This window comes from Elgaria multicarinata, chromosome 1 (assembly GCF_023053635.1).
Source record: "Elgaria multicarinata webbii isolate HBS135686 ecotype San Diego chromosome 1, rElgMul1.1.pri, whole genome shotgun sequence".
NCBI classification, from domain to species: domain Eukaryota; kingdom Metazoa; phylum Chordata; class Lepidosauria; order Squamata; family Anguidae; genus Elgaria; species Elgaria multicarinata.
Window position 1 is genome coordinate 639,265 of NC_086171.1, and position 16,114 is coordinate 655,378.

At 58.8% G+C, this 16,114-nt stretch overlaps 1 protein-coding gene across 2 annotated transcripts; it reads left to right on the plus strand.

The window, feature by feature from the left end:
- Positions 1-470: 470 nt before the first annotated feature.
- Positions 471-15,853, plus strand: LOC134395351 (protein HEG-like). Of its 2 annotated transcripts, none has more exons than XM_063121516.1 (12): positions 471-591; positions 2,614-2,736; positions 3,386-3,514; positions 3,885-4,006; positions 4,281-4,339; positions 5,892-6,058; positions 6,640-6,768; positions 7,042-7,084; positions 9,481-9,518; positions 10,709-10,790; positions 12,699-12,852; positions 13,327-15,853. In XM_063121516.1, exons 1-12 carry the CDS (start codon positions 519-521, stop codon positions 13,465-13,467), a joined length of 1,260 nt encoding a protein of 419 aa, XP_062977586.1. In that variant the 5' UTR covers positions 471-518; the 3' UTR covers positions 13,468-15,853. The 2 variants fall into 2 exon arrangements, with proteins under 2 accessions (XP_062977586.1, XP_062977594.1); XM_063121524.1 differs by having other exon boundaries at positions 12,702-12,852.
- The last annotated feature ends 261 nt before the right edge of the window (positions 15,854-16,114 follow it).

Genomic DNA, 16,114 nt, shown 5'->3' on the forward strand with positions numbered 1-16,114 from the left:
GGAACGGGTCAGGGATGACAGGCCCAGGGAAAGTGTGAGGGCACAGAGGCGAGACACAAGATGAGGCATCTCCATTAACCGTATCAGGCTTTGTGGAGTGTGAACGGATTTCTCTCTGCCCTCGAGCTCTCCCACTGGTGCAGATGGGGCTCCTGGTGTCTCCTGTAACCCTGCATCGAGGTGGCAAAAGGAGGCATTGGGCATCCAAGCCGGAGGGTGCGCCTTCCCTGCTGCGAGTGCCTGGGAGGGGGCTTTTGAGGAAGCAGTGCCCGGCTCCCTCCCTCCTTCCTGGCTCTTGTAAGGCACACTGGCCCCACACCGCCACCCCCTTCCTCCTCCGTGGTTCTGTATCCTGCTGTGCCTTGGCCACAGCGGAGGGGGCTGGGCTCTTTGGCTGGGGGCTGGGCTTTCCCTTGTTAATAAGTGCTAGGTGTGGTGGTCAGTGACCCCTCCCTCTCCCTCCAGCCACAGCAGGCCCATAAGCAACCCTGTGTGAGCTTGCCCCTTTGGCTGGGAACATGGGGATGGGGGTCGGCTTGGGCCTCACCTTCCTGCAGGTGGGGCTGGTGGCCAGCTGGGGGCTCCGGGCAGGTAAGTCGGTAGCAATGCTGGGCACAGGTGTTTTGCGGGGGGGGGGGGAACAGAGGCAGCAAGGAGCCGCTTGCATAAACTTGGAATGCTGCCTGGGAATGGCTGGTGGGTGCTTGGCATAGGGTTTTTTTTGGGGGGGGTCAAGACAGCGAGGCAGATGCCCTACAAGGCTGCACCATTTTACTCCACAACATTAATGGATGCAGACTGCTCCCTGGGCTGGGTTTTGAAACCGCTAGCAGAGCAGGAATTCCCTCCAGGGCCAGAGTGGGCAGACAGGGGAGGGGGGAGGCATTCCAGCTTCTTGTCACTCTCTGTGGCCTCTGAGCAAGTTCCAAAGGTGCAGAGGCAGGTGAGGCAACCTTGATGGCAAGGGCCAAAGTTCAAAGGAGTCGTGGGGGAGGGAGGGAGTGGAGCCCCCCCCCCCAATCCCAGCCCTTTGGCTGCTCTCAGAAGCTTCAAGGTTGGACCCTGTATTGGATGGGGTGTGTGCAGGGGAGGCTCCATCTTAACCCCATGGATTGGAGGAGCAGGTGTGAGAAACAGCAGGAAGCTAGCCTGGCCATTCATTTGTGCCCAAATGTCATACTAAACGTCTGGAAAACGTGAATAAAAGGAGTGTGTCTGGGTTTATGCCTTTCTCCATTCTTGAGCGTCTGCAATATTGCCATTACCTGAGAGTGAGGCTGACAGTCAGTGGCTGAGTTCGGATGACACGCTAATCAACGGTTGTTTCCCATTCTGTCCCTATTAAAAAAAACAACCCATTGATTGATGTGTCGTCCAAACTCAGCTGCTGTGGTGGAAGCCTGAGCCCCAGCGCCTCTTGGGCTAGGAATTAGCCCTTGTGTGTTGATTGGGCTAGACCAAGATTCCAGGGAGATGCTGTGGTCGTTTGATGCCCGCTCCCCCCTCCCCGCTCAGAGAACTCAGCCAGGAGCCTTTGACATGTTGCTGCTAATTGCTAGGTCAGTCTTTCCCAGCCAATTGGCTGGGCTATAGTGCCTGTCTTCGGGGATGATGGGAGCTGTAACTGGGGAAGGCAGCCTGGCCAGGTGTGCCTCTGCATATGGTGCTGGGGACATTTCTCTGTGTGTAGCGTTTTATTGACTGCTGTGTGAGTGAGAGTTGGTTTATCGGTGCAGGAACAGCCTTCCCTAACTTGGCTCCCTGCAGAGGTTTCAGATGACAGCTGCCATCATCCCCGGCCATTGGCTATGGTGGCTGGGACTGATGGAAGTTGTAGTTCTGGAGGGGCCAAGGTTGGGGACATCTGCCTGAGTAGAACCACGTGGCTGAGCTTTTTCAGGCTTGTACCCCTTGAGGCTGCCCAGGTGGGGGCTTGCCTGTGCGAATGCGCTCTCAGGGGTGGGTGGGTCTTCTTTTGCAAAGAGAGTCCCTAGGATGTGGTGGTGGGGGTTTTCCTCTCTACAGCTCACAGCAGGACAGTCCAAGGAACTGTTTGGCTGCTGGATTCTGCTAGATGTTTACATGGATCCATGTGATCGAAGCAAGGAGTGGGCAGGTGTTTGGGATTTCATTTCCCAGAAGCCCCTGTCGACAAGGCATGCTGGGAGATGGAAGTGCAAAACATCTGGAGAGCTACCTTCTGCCCAACTCTGATCTAAACGACGACCCTGAAGGGTAGGCCACTATCATTCTCCCCATGTTGCAAGGGAGGCCAAATCTGACAGAGGTGCTTCTTGGCTCACACCCTTAGCAAGCAGGGCCCTCCCAGCCTGGTCCTTTTTCAGGTATGAATGGGGTGGGGGGCAGCAGGGCGAAGCTGCGGAAGCCAAAGAAGCCTTTTGGGACCTGCTTCCCAGACTTCCCCACAACAAGCCTCATGGCAGCCACCCCCTTCTAGGCCAGCTGGGGCTTGCTGCACGGACTTGCCCATAGACACTCTCTTAGGACTCACAGGACATAGCATCGGAAGGGAGCTGCGTCTCTGTGTTTTGCCCTAAGAGCGGGCACCGCAGAGCCCCCACCCCCCAATTCCAAGCCCCTGCTGCCTATCAGTTTCAGAGCACAGCAGCGCCAACTGGTCAGCAGGGTTGGACCCCTCCACACCCAAGCCCATCACCTGGACCGCACAGCCGGCCACGGCCACCAGCGACGGCACGGGCACTGGAGCAGTGCCAGGTAAGCTGAGCAGGCCTCTCGTTTCCCCAAAGAAAAGCGAAAATAATTGGGCACAGCGAGATGCTGTGGCCGCTGAAAGTGCAGGGCACGAATGGCAGCGGAAGCCCTGATGGCAGGGCGCAGCGGGCAGGGCGGCCGGATCGGCTGAACTGTGGGGAGTTCTGAGCTGGAGATTGCAGAGATCTCTCCCCACCCCACCCCCCACCCGCCTTGCAGTGCCTGGAATTGCTCTGGTCCTCCTGCTATTAAACCCTCTTGGTTTCAATGGTTGTTTGCCAGGATAGTGAACACACGGAACCTCCACGTACAGGAATGTTCTGCCTCTGGATGCCAGGGGGCAAATGGGGTGGGGTGGGTGGGAGGGGAGAGCATGCCCTCCTTCCCAGCTTTTGAGATCCCTGAGGGCATCTGGCCAACCCCTGTGGGAAACCGGGTGCTGAACTGAAGGGAGATTTTGGACCTGATCCAGCCGCCGGACTCTTCTTCTGTTTGGAGTTGTTTCTCACCGAATGGGACTGTGAGGGGTGTGCAGGGGTCATGGTTTCCCTCCTAATGCCCCGTGTAGTTTCCCTACACACACATGCAGAGTGCTGGCCTGTGTGACCCCTCTTCTTCTTCCTCCTCCTCCTCCTCCTCCTCCTCCTCGCAGAGCCCGCCATGACCTGCAGGGGAGAGGAGGACTGCCCCCCTTGGAGCAGGTGTGAGCCCCAGTCTGGGCACAGCTCTTGCCGCTGCGACCTGGGCTACCATCTCAGCCCCACCCTGGGCTGTGTGCCAGGTAAGGGCGCTTCGGGATCCGGAGGTGGGGGAGAAGGGCTGGTCTTCCCAGAGCCTGTGGGCATCCCTGCCAGCCAGGAGGTAATCAAGCCCCCCCCCCCTTTGCGCCTGCCTTAGCTGGGCGGAAGCGGAGGTCTGCAGGAGAGCTTCCCAGGCTACCCCCCCCCCTCATGTGCCGCCTCAGGTTCGCATTCTGCGCGGTGGTGCATCCTTTGACGTCTGTCGTGCTGCTGCCCCCCACCCACCCCATCCCTGCCTGCCACTGTCTTGTCTCCATCCCCACGTCTGGGGGCTCCATCCGCCCCGCCCCGGGGCTCGCTCCCCCCCACCCCCGCCTGGCTCTGACTCGGCTGCCCCTTTCGCTTGTCCAGTCAGGGCCTTCCCTGCCCAGCTGCTGCTGCTCCACCTGGACGCGCTCGGCCCGCCGGAGGAGGAGGAGGAGGAGGAGGAGGAGGCGCGGCTGCCCCGGCTCGCCTCCGGGATGCAACACCTGGTACGGGGCGGCTGCGGCCCACCGGAGGCCCCGGGAGGGAGGGGGGCGGGCAGGCTGCCCCGCTCAGCCCTTTCCAGAGCTTGCCGGGCTCGCCCTAACCCTATAACGTCGGCAGTTGGGCCCCCTCGACCCCGGCCAGGCCGCCCGGCTGCGTGACCCAGCTGCGTGATCTCTGCGGGTGGTGGGCGGGGGCGCCCAGGGTTAACAGGCTGCACAGCACCGGGACCTGAACGGAGCCTGCTTCTGCCCCCCCCCCCTCTCTCTCTGCCGGCAGTTCCAGCGCATCTTGGGCCACCTGGCTGGCTACCTGGGCTCCTCCACCCGAGACCTGAAGTAAGTGGTGCAGGGGGCGGGGGGGGGGGGCTCCGTGCCTTCTGCAGCGGCTCCAGTTGGCTGAGCGGAGCATTCGGCGCTCACCGGCCTCTACTCGCCTGTTCATTTGTTTATGTGCAACATTTGGCGCTCGCCCCTCCGCCCAACGGCTGCTCAGGGAGGTGCACAATAAAAATGCAAAGATTAAAATGCAAAATGGATTTTAAAAGCAGAGGTTAATGATTAAAAACGGGGCGTGGCGTTAACTCTTGAAAGCCCGGTGGGAAAATACCATCTTCACCAGCCACCTAGAATCACAGGATAGTCGAGTTGGAAGGGGCCTATAAGGCCATCAAGTCCAACCCCCTGCTCAATGCAGGACTCCACCCTAAAGCAACCTAAAGGCTGCTGAGGAAGCTAGTCTGAACTGCATGGGCGGGGGGGGGGGGAGGAGGTGTTCCACCACTGGGGTGCTGCTACACAAAAGGCCCTGATCCGAGACAGCCTGATCCATTTGCCCCAAGTCGAGCCCATTACTCTAGTCTAAGTGTGAGGTGATTAAGGCATAGATCCCTGTGGCTGGGTCCATCTTCCCCAGGAAGGCACGCAGCCCCCAAAGCTGGGCCAGCATGCTCCTGGCACCACTGAGCCATCCAGGCTGTGCACTGGGTCCTAGAGCCTTGGTGCCATGCATGGGAGGAAGAAGAAATGCCGGCTATTGGTCCTGGAGGACTTCCCAGGGGAGGGCAGGCTGTGCGCAGTGTGTCTCCAATGCACTCAGAGGGCCCCAAATCCTGCCAGCTGCCCATCCAGCAAGGCGGCTGGCCTTCTTCTCCCAGCTGGGAGCGGGGGCTGAGCGGAGTCCCTCGGATGGCTCCCGGCTCCTTTGGCCCGGAGATCTCCATTATTATTATTATTATTATTATTATTATTATTATTTATTTATATAGCACCATCTATGTACATGGTGCTGTACAGAGTAAAACAGTAAATAGCAAGACCCTGCCGCATAAGCTTATATTCTATTAAAATCATAGTAAAGCGATAAGGAGGGGAAGAGAATGCCCTTGCTCTGAGCCGTCCACGAGACCAGCTCTTCTGCAATTCGGTGTCCTCCTGAGGGGTCGGACCACAGCTCCCAGAATCCTCTATGCTGGCTGGGGGATTCTGGGAGTTTCCCCACACACTGGAAGGGCGCCATGTTGCTGTTGTGGGACACGTGACTGTTGACCCCTGAGCAGCTTCTGTGAGTGGCCGGTGCTGGTGCTGCCTCCTCGTGTCCAGGGAAGGGCGGGGGAGATGGTGGCCCAGTGGCCCCTCCTTGTTCTGTGACTGAAGGAATGTTAACATTAAGCCACATTTTGCTTCATGCGGAGGGTGGCTTTAATACTAGGCTGGCCAAAGGGTGGTTGTGAGGGACACGCGTGAGGGCTTTAGGCCAGGGGCAGGGACGTGTTGCCTGCCTCGCTGGGCTGTTGTGAGGAGGCTATTGGGTGGCGATGTGGTGGGAAGTGGGCCTTGGGCCAGGCTGGGTGGGGCACGCTGACCTTGGCACACGCCTTTTGCTCCTCAGGTGGCCCGGTGCAGAAGTGACCGTGTTGCACCACTTCTCTGCTTGGATGCCAGTCACAACCCACGAGGTGGAAGGGGCCGTTGCCGCCTTCCGGGGCTGGTGCCGTGACAGCAGCCACGCTAGCACCCCAGCCTGTGTCCTCCTGAGTCACGTCGGCACCTACCAGAGTAAGCAGAAGCAGGTAGCGCTCGGGATGGAGGTGGGGAAGGGCCAGGAGCCGTCCTTGGCTGAGTCCCTGTGGCGCTCTGCAGCAGAGCCGGCCCCATCATTTGGCAGAGCGAGGCAGCTGGCAGCACACGCTGGGCAGCAAAGGTGGAGCCCCTGGCTGTTCCCTCTGTTGTGGGGGCAGAGATGCTTGTGCCCCACAGACCGCCCCGCCCCCCCACCCCCTTGCTATCTTGCTGCCCTCAGGTGCAGCGGAGGAGGCTATCGTATCTCCAGAAGCTTCAACGGCCAGTCTGGGTGGCTCCTGACTGTGGAATTGGGAGTGGGGAGGCATCCTTTTGTCCTTGGCCTCAGGCAGCCACATCCTTTGGGCTGGAGTGACAGGTGTGAGCGGGAAGGGCCGTAGGGAGCGCTGCGCTCCTGCTCTTCAGGGGAGAGGAGGGGAGGCAGGGCCTGCGCAGCCAACACCACCCCTGGCCCCAGCTGCAGCCGGCCCGTCCTTCTCGGTGCCACCACGTGCCTGGCCTCGGTGGCGTCCCTGTAATGCTGTCCTCCTTTTCCCACCCGCCCTGTAACCCTGCAGGCCTGAGCCTCTGTCACTTTGGCCTCTGCGATCCCAGCTCCACCCACTGCTCCTTCCAGGATGGCCTTGTGCGATGCCATTGCCGGCCCGGCTACCTCCAGGCGCACGCCGCGGATCGCACCTGCACAGGTGGGCCATCGTCCGTTCACTTGGGATTCCCGACCAGCAAAGGGCCTCTCGTCTTCATCCGCCCTGGATGTGTGAGGACTGGGGGCCTGGCCAGGGAGCCAGGCAGGGGGTGGAGGGGAGGGTCTCCGGGAGAGTCGTTGGGCTGGGGCTCCTTTCGTCATTCCCCGCCTCGTCCATTCTGGGGGTCTGGAAGGGATGTTGCAGCCCAAATGGGCAATCCTTTTCTTCACCTTGCCTTCTCTCTCTCTGTCTCTCTCTCCACCCCCCTCCCAGCCTGTAGCAGTGGATTTTGGCTGAGGAACGGCACCTGCACCAGGTGAGTTTCCTGGGGGTCTAACTCCTTAGTGATGTGTGGGGAGGGGGCCACACCCCCTTCCTCTCTTTGTACCTCTGATCCCCCCCTTCCCCTTGCAACAACCTAGGACAAAACCCACCCCACAAAAGAGCCATTCTAAATCTACAACTGGGCAAGGCCTGATTATATTTCTCTCCTGCCACTTTTCCTCTTCTGAGGAAGCCGAGACGGCTGACGTGAGCCCCCCCCCCCAAGCTGTGTTCAGCAGGGGCAGCCCAAGCATCCGGTGGCACCCAGAGTGTTTCTGCCTCCCAGTTGCTCATTAGCCCACCGCCTGGCCAGAGGAGGCTGCTGCTGCTGCTGCTGCTGCTGCTGCTGCATTGATCTCTTCTGTCTCCACAAATCCGTCTTGGCTGCTGGCAGCCACTGCGTCTCCCTCCAGCTCCTTCTGCCCCCACAAGTGCTGACTCTTGGGGGCGAATGAGCTTGCCTGTCCGATATGTGGGTGGGGGGTGGCTTCCCCCAGACTTCCATATAACATGTTAGATTTCTAGTTAGCAGTTGTGGGGGGAGATTTCTTCATAGATCTCTCTCAGTTGGCCAGCTAGGTCCTGGGCGTTGGCCTTCCACAGGGGCTGGGCTCTCTCTTGCGGCTTCGCACTCCCGGATCCATCAAAGAAAAGGACCCCACCCACCCCTGAGCTCTCTAGCCATGATCCTTAGCATTTTGTCACAGTCTCCACCAGCCTGCCCATTTTCGGACCTGCTAGCCAAGGGAAGGATGCGGAACAGGCCCGCCAGCCATTTGCTTCCTGCCCTCCGGTCTCCATAGCCACGAGGGGTAGCCGTCAGCAGGAGGTGACCTGAGGTGGCTCTTCTTGTAGAGAATGCAGAGACCCTTCACGAGGCACCCCCTTCTCTCCTCTGTTGGTCGGACCCCAGGTGCAGACGTTCCCCCAGACCTCAGCTGGGTGGGCAACGCGGCTCCCTCAGGCCCACCGCAAAGGGACTGGTGCTCCCTGCTGGGGGGAGCGTGTCCCCGGGGCTGTGGCTGAGCCCTCCTGTGACGTAGCCAAGCCAGGAGAGAGCTCACTCCTGGGGCTGGCTGCTTGGGCTGGGGTCTCGTGTGCCCTCAAAGAACACAGCAGGAATTAGGCATGGGGGGGTGGCGAAGGCCTGGTTCCCCCCCCTTCTGCGTGTGAGGGACGCGGCAGGGAACTGGCCCAGGGGGGCGCTGCCTGAGTCTCTCCCACACCTGCTGCTTGTCTCTTGCAAATGCGTTTCTTTTAGAAGCATTTCTGTCCCTCCTGCCTCCCCTGAAGTGGTATCCAGGGCAGCGTAGCGATGAATAAAACAGCCAGTCCAAGAAATGCAGTGTGGATAGAACCATTTGCAACAAACAAAATCATCTTGGCTTGTCAGAAGAGCAGCAAAAAAAACCCAAAAGCTCTCTGGGGCTGCTTGGTGTTGAACCTTGACTGGAGGGGTGGGGGGACCTTTTAAAATTGTGTGCGTGTGTCAGGGTGTGTGTGTGTTATCTGTGGATAGAAGGCTGAAACACCCTGTGACTCTGCTGCCCCTGCAAATGGCCCCTGTTGTGACCATTGTGAGGGGAACCTGTGACTGGGAGTCTCATCTGGGCCCCGACTGGACCGACCCCCATAAACCAGATCTGTCCGTCCCCTGCCCCAGCGCAGACGGGGAGGCTGTAAGACCATCTGGCTGCACCGGGTTCTTCCGAAGGCCTGGAGTTCCTGAGCAGCCATTGGGAGGCCTTCAGCCTGGGCGGGTGGGGGGAGGGAGGGGAGCTGGCTGCCTGCTCCACGGGCATCCTTAGGGACAGAAAGCCCACTTAGGGCTGGGCCTCCAGGGCGCGTGCAGCAGCACCTCTTTTGGGGCTGGCCTTTGAGCCAGCCGAGGCTGCGCCCTCGGTGGAAGCAGCTGTGCTCCTGGCACGCGCCCGCCATGCCGTGCAGCAACTCCTCCGCCATCTTCTCTGACCTGCGAGGCTGACCCCTTCTGCCCCTCCCAGCCCTCTGCTGATGCGGCACCCAATGTCTCGCTAGCTCAGCCTTCCTCAACATGGTGCCCTCCACTCCTGAGCGGATTGCAATTCCCATCGTCCCCACCAGTGTGAGCTGCGCTCGGTGGAACTGCTCGGGCAAGCTCCGTCTCCACAGCCATTGCTGCCAGCTTGGTCTGCCTTTCCCTGACATGCCTCTCGGCTTCCGGGGGTCTTAAGGACGTGCCCCGTGCGGCCCAGCTAGCCGCTTCCGCCCCTGCCTCCCCTGTCTTGCCTGGCTGCTGCCCCTCCGCATGAGAGGCTTTGGCCCCTTCTCCGCAGTCGCCTTGGGTCACGCCCGGAGTTCTACGCTTGCTGTGCCTGGGAACTGATCTGCTTCCCTTCTCCCTTTCAGGTGCCTGTTTGGGTTCAGTGGCGCCAGCTGCCAGGAACGTAAGTGCTGCCCTCTGTCTTCCCCTGCAACCTCACAGGGCTCCGGGTAGCGCAGGTGGTCTGAGAGCCAAGAGCGAGGTGGGGCAGGTGACCGAGCAAGCGAGCGAGGAGAGAAAGAAAAGGAGCCGGGGGAGAATCCACTGGAGCGGAGAGGCAGCGAGTTTGGGGCAAACCAAACCCTTTGGCCCACGGTTGCACAATTTAAGCCCTGGGACTCCTTGCCACTGGTTGGAGTTGTGACAGTGACTCACTTCCGTTATATAGCAGTCTTGGGGTCTGCCTTGTGCTGGGTTGGAGTAGCTCTCCTTTAGTGGCCCCAGCACTGCAAGGAAGGGTCCCCTGCACCGAGCATTTCAAGCGGGAGGCCGGGGGTCATTCAGCGTGCCAAGTGGATTCCTGCGTTGAGCCGGGGGTTGGACTCGATGGCCTTAGAGGCCCCTTCCAAGTCTATGATTCTAAGCGTGTCCCCCTGCTTGAAATGAACTTCGGGCCCTGGCTCTCCCCCAGCCCCGGGCCCTTTCAAGAGGGATCTGAACCAGGCATGAAGAGCTGCTAGCTGCAGGGGCCAGTGATGCAGCCGCCCTCCCCGTTCAGCGCTGGCCTGGTGCTGAAGCGCGGCCCTGGAAGGCAGCCAGAAGGTCGGGCTCCCACCCGGCAGAACGCGCCCCCAGAGTCTTCGCGCACCGTCTGCTGTGGATGCAAACCTGGCCCTTCAGAGCGAAGCCCCTCTTGCCCAAGCTAGGTCAGGTGCCGCACAGGGGGCAGGAAAGGGGCTGGAATGAGCAGAGCTGGCGGGACAGAAGCCTTCCGCCCTCCAGAGCTTGCTTCGGCACTCAACACCTGCCTGCAGTGCTGGTTTCCCCATCTCAAAAGGGGACTGCGGAGCTGGGGAAGTCTGGGAAGGGGCCACCCAAACGCCCTGGGCTGGCACAGCTACGTCCCCCACCGACGCCTGCCTGCTGCCAGGCCCAGAATGCTGAGCCGGCCGGGGAGCCCTGATCTGACTGAGCCCCGCCTAGTTCCTCTCCTGTCCGTCTCTCCAGCCACGATCGGCTGGCGGGACCCAGAGTTCCTCCGTGCGCCACTGGGCTAGCTTAGCAGAGGCCCGCAAAGTGCCCATTGGATGGGCTTGGAGAGGGCCGGGTCGAGGGCCCTGCAGAGCTGACCGCTGGCCGCCGTCTCCCCTGCAGCCTTTCTGCTGGCCTTGGTGGCCGTCTCCTGCGTTGCGGGGCTGCTGCTGCTCCTGCTCCTGACCAGCGTGGCTCTTTCAGGGTAAGATGGGAAGGGTGGGCGGAAAAACTCTGTCCCTTCTGTCTCCCCCCCCCTTCTCTCTCTCTCTCTCTCTCTCTCGCACACACACACACCTGGCAAGGTGTATGCACTTGCAATAGCTGTGGAGTGTCTTGTGCCTTGGAATGACTCCAGGGGTGGGGCGTTGCAGTTTTGGGCAGGGGTTTCATCAGGTGCAGCTTCTGTCTGCAGGCAAAGCTGGGGCAGAGATGGGAGCAGGAGTTACCTCCTCCTGCCTAGTGAGAGGTGAGCCCAAGAAAACAACCACAATTGAGCAGGGGGTTGGACTGGATGGCCTTGTAGGCCCCTTCCAACTCTGCTATTCTATGATTCTATTATTCTTTTGGGGCAGTACTTCAGCCAGAACCTGTGTTCGACGCCTCTGTTCCATTAGCAGATGGTAATGGGGCCTCAGGTCATGTGCAGAGTGCCTCTCCCACCTCACCCCGGGTAAGCACGGCCGGCTCCCCACAGTCGAAGGGCTTTGAGTCAAAGGTCACATCGCTTTTGGCCGGCAGTGCCCCATTCACACCCACACCCACCTTCAGTTTAGAAATTATGCACTGGTCATGATGCCGGGGAGGGGTGCAGGGTCACCCCACCCCACCTTTCCCCCTTGGCTCTTAGAAGGCCAAGTGGGAAGTCCAGGGAGAAAGGCGGAATAGAAACGGCATGGTGAACCGGTACCACCCCCCCCCCCGCATGGAAGTTGCTGTTTTTTCTCTGCAAACCTTGGGGCTCCTTCTGTGCCCAGAAGCGAAAGGGAGTGGCCGTCTCCTTGAACTGTTTTCTGTCTCAGCCAGGCTACAACATGGGAGTAAATACTGGAAGTAGCATTGCAGTGTTTCCCCCGCTGTTCCTGGCCCACCCCCATGTCCCCCTCTCTCATCCCAGTGTCCCACAGAGGCCAAAGTGAGTTAGGCAGAGAGTTCTCTGCACGACCCTTTTGGGCCGGGGGCGTTCGGATGTCTGGGCAAACGCTGGAGGGCGCGACTTTGTTGCATGTATCTGGGGCGGCTTTTGAGGACCTGCATGAGTCAGGTTTTGGGGGTGGGGGCAGGCGCGCACACGCCCCGGCATGCTATTTCTCCTGCCGGAGAGACTTTGTCCCCGTCGCGAAGCCTTTGCTCTGCAGAACTGAGTCGGGAAGGGCCCGTCCCGTCCCATTGGGTGCCAGTTGTGTAAGGCACTAAGCTGGGCCTAACCTCAGAATGGCGGGCTTTGGCTCCCCTGCCCCGCTTGGATAAAGATTGGCGAGGGAATGGGGGGGGGGATTCCTCAGTCATGGCCAGGTGGCTTTTCTTTGGGTTTCCTAGAACTGTTGGTCCAGGAGGCCAGGCGTAGATCAACGCGTGCGTCAAACGACTCCGGTGTCCCAAATGAACGATGCCTCCCGGGTAGCCCTCGGATTGGGCCTGAGAGCCCCCTCTGTCCTCAGGGCTTCAGCTTCTTGAGGCTGAGGGAAAGGCCTTCTGCACAACCTCAGAGGCATGCTCTCTTCCTCTGAGCCTAAACCTGGCATGAAGCAACTGTGCCCACCTCCCGTACTGGGGCTGACCCCGGTTCACATTATGCACCCTTCCCACACACACACATACACTCTCTCCCTCTCCCTGCCTCCCCACATGCGTTGCCTCGGAGGGGCTGCGTCCATGAGGCACATCGCTTCCTCACCCCCCTTGCCTTCAGGGGAGGGTGGGCCTTGTTTGCCCCCTCGGCTGCTGCTCCTGCCACCGGGCCCACATCCAGTCCCATGGCAGCTGGGAGGCCTAGGCTCCATAGGCACAGGGAGGGAGGGGTGTTTGGGGCAGGAGGGGCTCTCCCTTTGGGCGGGGGAGACTTTCCTCACAGGAAGTGACACACTCTCTTTCTCTCCCCCCCCCCGCCCAGAAGGACTCTGCACCCCCAGGAACCCTCCACCACCCCACAGCTGCCTCTGCACTCCTCTACCTTGAGTCTGCCTCGGGTGCGCCCCCCATGGACCATGCAGGAGACAGAGGGGGGGCCCCTGGGAAGCCGGACCCCTTTGTCCCTCTGGGACACAGTGAGTATGTCGGGGGGGGGGGATGGTGCTGAGGCCTCCTTAGGATAAAGCAATCATGGGGCACCTGGGGAGGGTACCAGCACAGCTGCCCCCCTGCCCCCTCCAGATGCGTTGGCTGCAGCCTCTATCATTTCCAGCCAGTGCCTGCTGCTGCTGCTGCCCTACACATCTGGGGGGGTGGGGTGGCTGGACTGGGGAGCATCCTTGCCCCCCCTTGTTTCCATATGAGGTGGAAATATGTGGAATGGGGAGGTTGAGGGGGGAGACGGGAACACACCCTCCCCCATCCCACTTCTAGCAATGTGTGATTGGCCAAAGTGGGAGGGAGGGGGGTTGCTGAGGGAGCAGGTGGGGGGGGCCAGGAGCCCCTTCCCCCATCTTGGCCGGAGCCCCTTCGGAGTCGGGGCCGCTCTGGGTCTTGTGGCCTCCCATGCTGAGCTCTGCATGTGGGGATCCACTTTTTGTGCCTTGCAGGACGGGCGGCCACCCGTGGCTGGTGCCCCCACCATGAAGACGTTCCTGGGGTCCCCGAGCTCCCTGTCCTCTGCCCCCCAGCCCCTGGGAGGCTGCAGCAACCTTGTCTTTGTCAACGATGCAGAGGAGTGGGGAAAGTGAAGCTATTTCTGAAGAAGGTGTCCCCCCTCCCCCCCACCTTGGCCTTGACTCTGCCTGGATCTCTCCTGGATGAGGCCCCGGCCAGCACCAAGGAAGAAGCACAGTGAAGAGTGATTCCTTCCCCCCCCCCCGCTTGGGGTGGGCTTCTGCGCTGCTCTGTGAGCCACCAGGGCCAGTCAACTGGCCCTTCCTGGGGGAAACAGAGTGCCCGGTGGGGGGGGGGGCTGTCCAGGAATGGGGAGGGGGAGGTCTGCAATGCACTGGCTCTAAACCCTGATGGGGAAGTCCATTGTTGGGGGGGGGGCAGAGGGGTCCTTAAAAGAGTTTTCAGCGTCCTTTGGTGCCTGCGGGAAGGAGAGTCTTGCATTTTCCACAGCTCCGTTCATGACGGTGGGCCCTGCCATCCCTGCAAGCCAGTGGTTCTGCGAAAGCTGCAGCACGCGCCCGCACACTGCCTGACACAGCGGCCAGAGCAGGGGGACTTTGCCCTCGCTTGCCAAACCCACTGCAAGATCTTTGCCCGGATTGCTCAATTGGCTGCGTCTCTCTGGGTCACCTTCCCAGGTGGGAGCGGGCTTGCACCATGCCGTGGCTCTCAGGCCTTGCACCCATCTGCCAGAGCCCTTTCTACGTGGAAGTGGCTCCCAAGCCCCCCCCCCCGGTGTGTTCTGGCGGAGGGACGGGGCTTGAGGCCTAAGCAAGACATTGCAGGCAGCTGCATCTTTCTGCTCCTGGACAAGCTGCCCCTGGCGTGGGTTCCCCCTCCCCGCCCCGCTTTTTAACCTAAACAACAGCCAGGGAGGGGCTGGCTCACCTTTCCCTTTCCTGCTGTTTGTCCACCTTTTCTCCCCAGAGCAAACCACCAACCGGCCTGCGTGGGTGCCCTTGAGTGGGCAAATGGCTGGGAGCGACAAGCGAAGTGGCCACTGCTAATCTGAAGCGGCTTTGCCTTTGAAAAAGCCACCTGTGGCAGGAAATCCACAGCTGCGTGCCACGTGTAGCGCGGCCCTCAGCCTGGGAGTGGATGCCAGCCAGGGCCGTTGCCCTGAGCTGTCAGGCGAAATGAGGAGGGGGCACCACCAGCCTTCCACGGAGGCTGCTTTCCCCAAGTGCAGGCTGGTCGTGGGGCTGCTCTTCTGCTGCCCCTCGCTCGGCAAATTGGAATCTCAACTATCAGCCCCTGCAGTATATAGAGCCACGGTTCCTTGGACATTTTAACTGCAAATCTCTGTCCTATTTATCCTTAAAAGTGCAGTCTATAGGATGCTGCTAATACTGCAGTCTCTGTTTTAATAGCTTTCTGTAAAATGGTGGACATTAACAAATTTCCATAGTTTGTCAATGAGACATGAATGTTATTTCTTTACTTCTTTTGTAAACAATTTCCAACTTGAAGATATTGCAAGATATTGGGGAGCTCCTGCATCAAGCAGCAGATTGAACAGGGGTAGGGTGGGGTGGGGGGCTGCAACCCCCAGTGCTTTGCCTTAACCCGTAGGATTCTGTTAATCAGTTTAGCCATTTCTCTGGCCTGATAAACACCTAAATCTTTACTGCCTCTTCTCCTTCCATCCCATCAAGCTCCAGTCAAGCCTGGCAATCTGGATTTGTGCACATTAAACTCTGAGTTACCTTGATTAATTTGTAACTAGCCCCTTGATGAAGTATATTTATTTGATAATAGAAAGAAGAGAGGACGTCTTAATGTGAAAACGACATGGTCAATATAGAGATTAATTTTTATTATGCATTTTCCAGCATCTCGCTCCCCCGCCCCCCTTCATGTGTACATCCATCTTGGTCATAATTGCTTAAGGTCTCGATACATACTTTAATTGGCGAGGGTGGTGGCGGGACCCCTGCCCTACTGTGCGTCCCCTTCCCCCGCTGAAGGTTAATTGGTCTTATCCATTCATTAAGCAGCAGTTCTGGCAGAGAATCATAAAAACGTCGACTTGGACTAGAAATTTCTACTCTGGGCCAGGTGCAACCAATATATCTTTTTAAAAAGCCCCTAAACACAGGCTGCTTATAAAACTTCTTATAAGGCTGCTTATAAAACTTCTGTTTTTCCGTATTCCTGTAAAACTGATAATATGTAATCTTTCAAATCGTCATCCAATTGTGCCGTAATAAATTCTGTTTTGAAAAACAGCAAAAAGCAAAGCGGCGTGTCTTCTCACCTCAACAGGTACAGCAGCTAAAATTTGACAAATGCTCGATATATTTATAAGGTTTTGTTTTCTCCAGGTCTTTATTTGCCTTTGAGAGTAATACAATATTTGCATCTGCTTTGGTTTGTCATATGTGTTACATAGTATTTGTTATTGTAGTACTTGTTATGTCTTGCGTAAATAAAATAAAAGCTAGCTTGTTATTTTGGAAATACTCTTCTAATGTAACATTTGCCATCTACCTGCCTCTTCGTATCACAGCTGCCAGCTGCCGTTCTCTTTTAGGAAAGCGGCCCTGTTCAGAAGACATCTTAAACCGTGGCTTTAACCACGGAGAATAAGGCAAAAAGTCTTATTCTCCGTGGCTAAAGCCGTGGTTTAAGGTGTCTTCTGAACAGGGCCATTGACTCGGTTTGTGTGTCATGCTGAGCCATGTTGGATTGGTATCGTGGCTGGTTGCAGGGTGGCTTAAT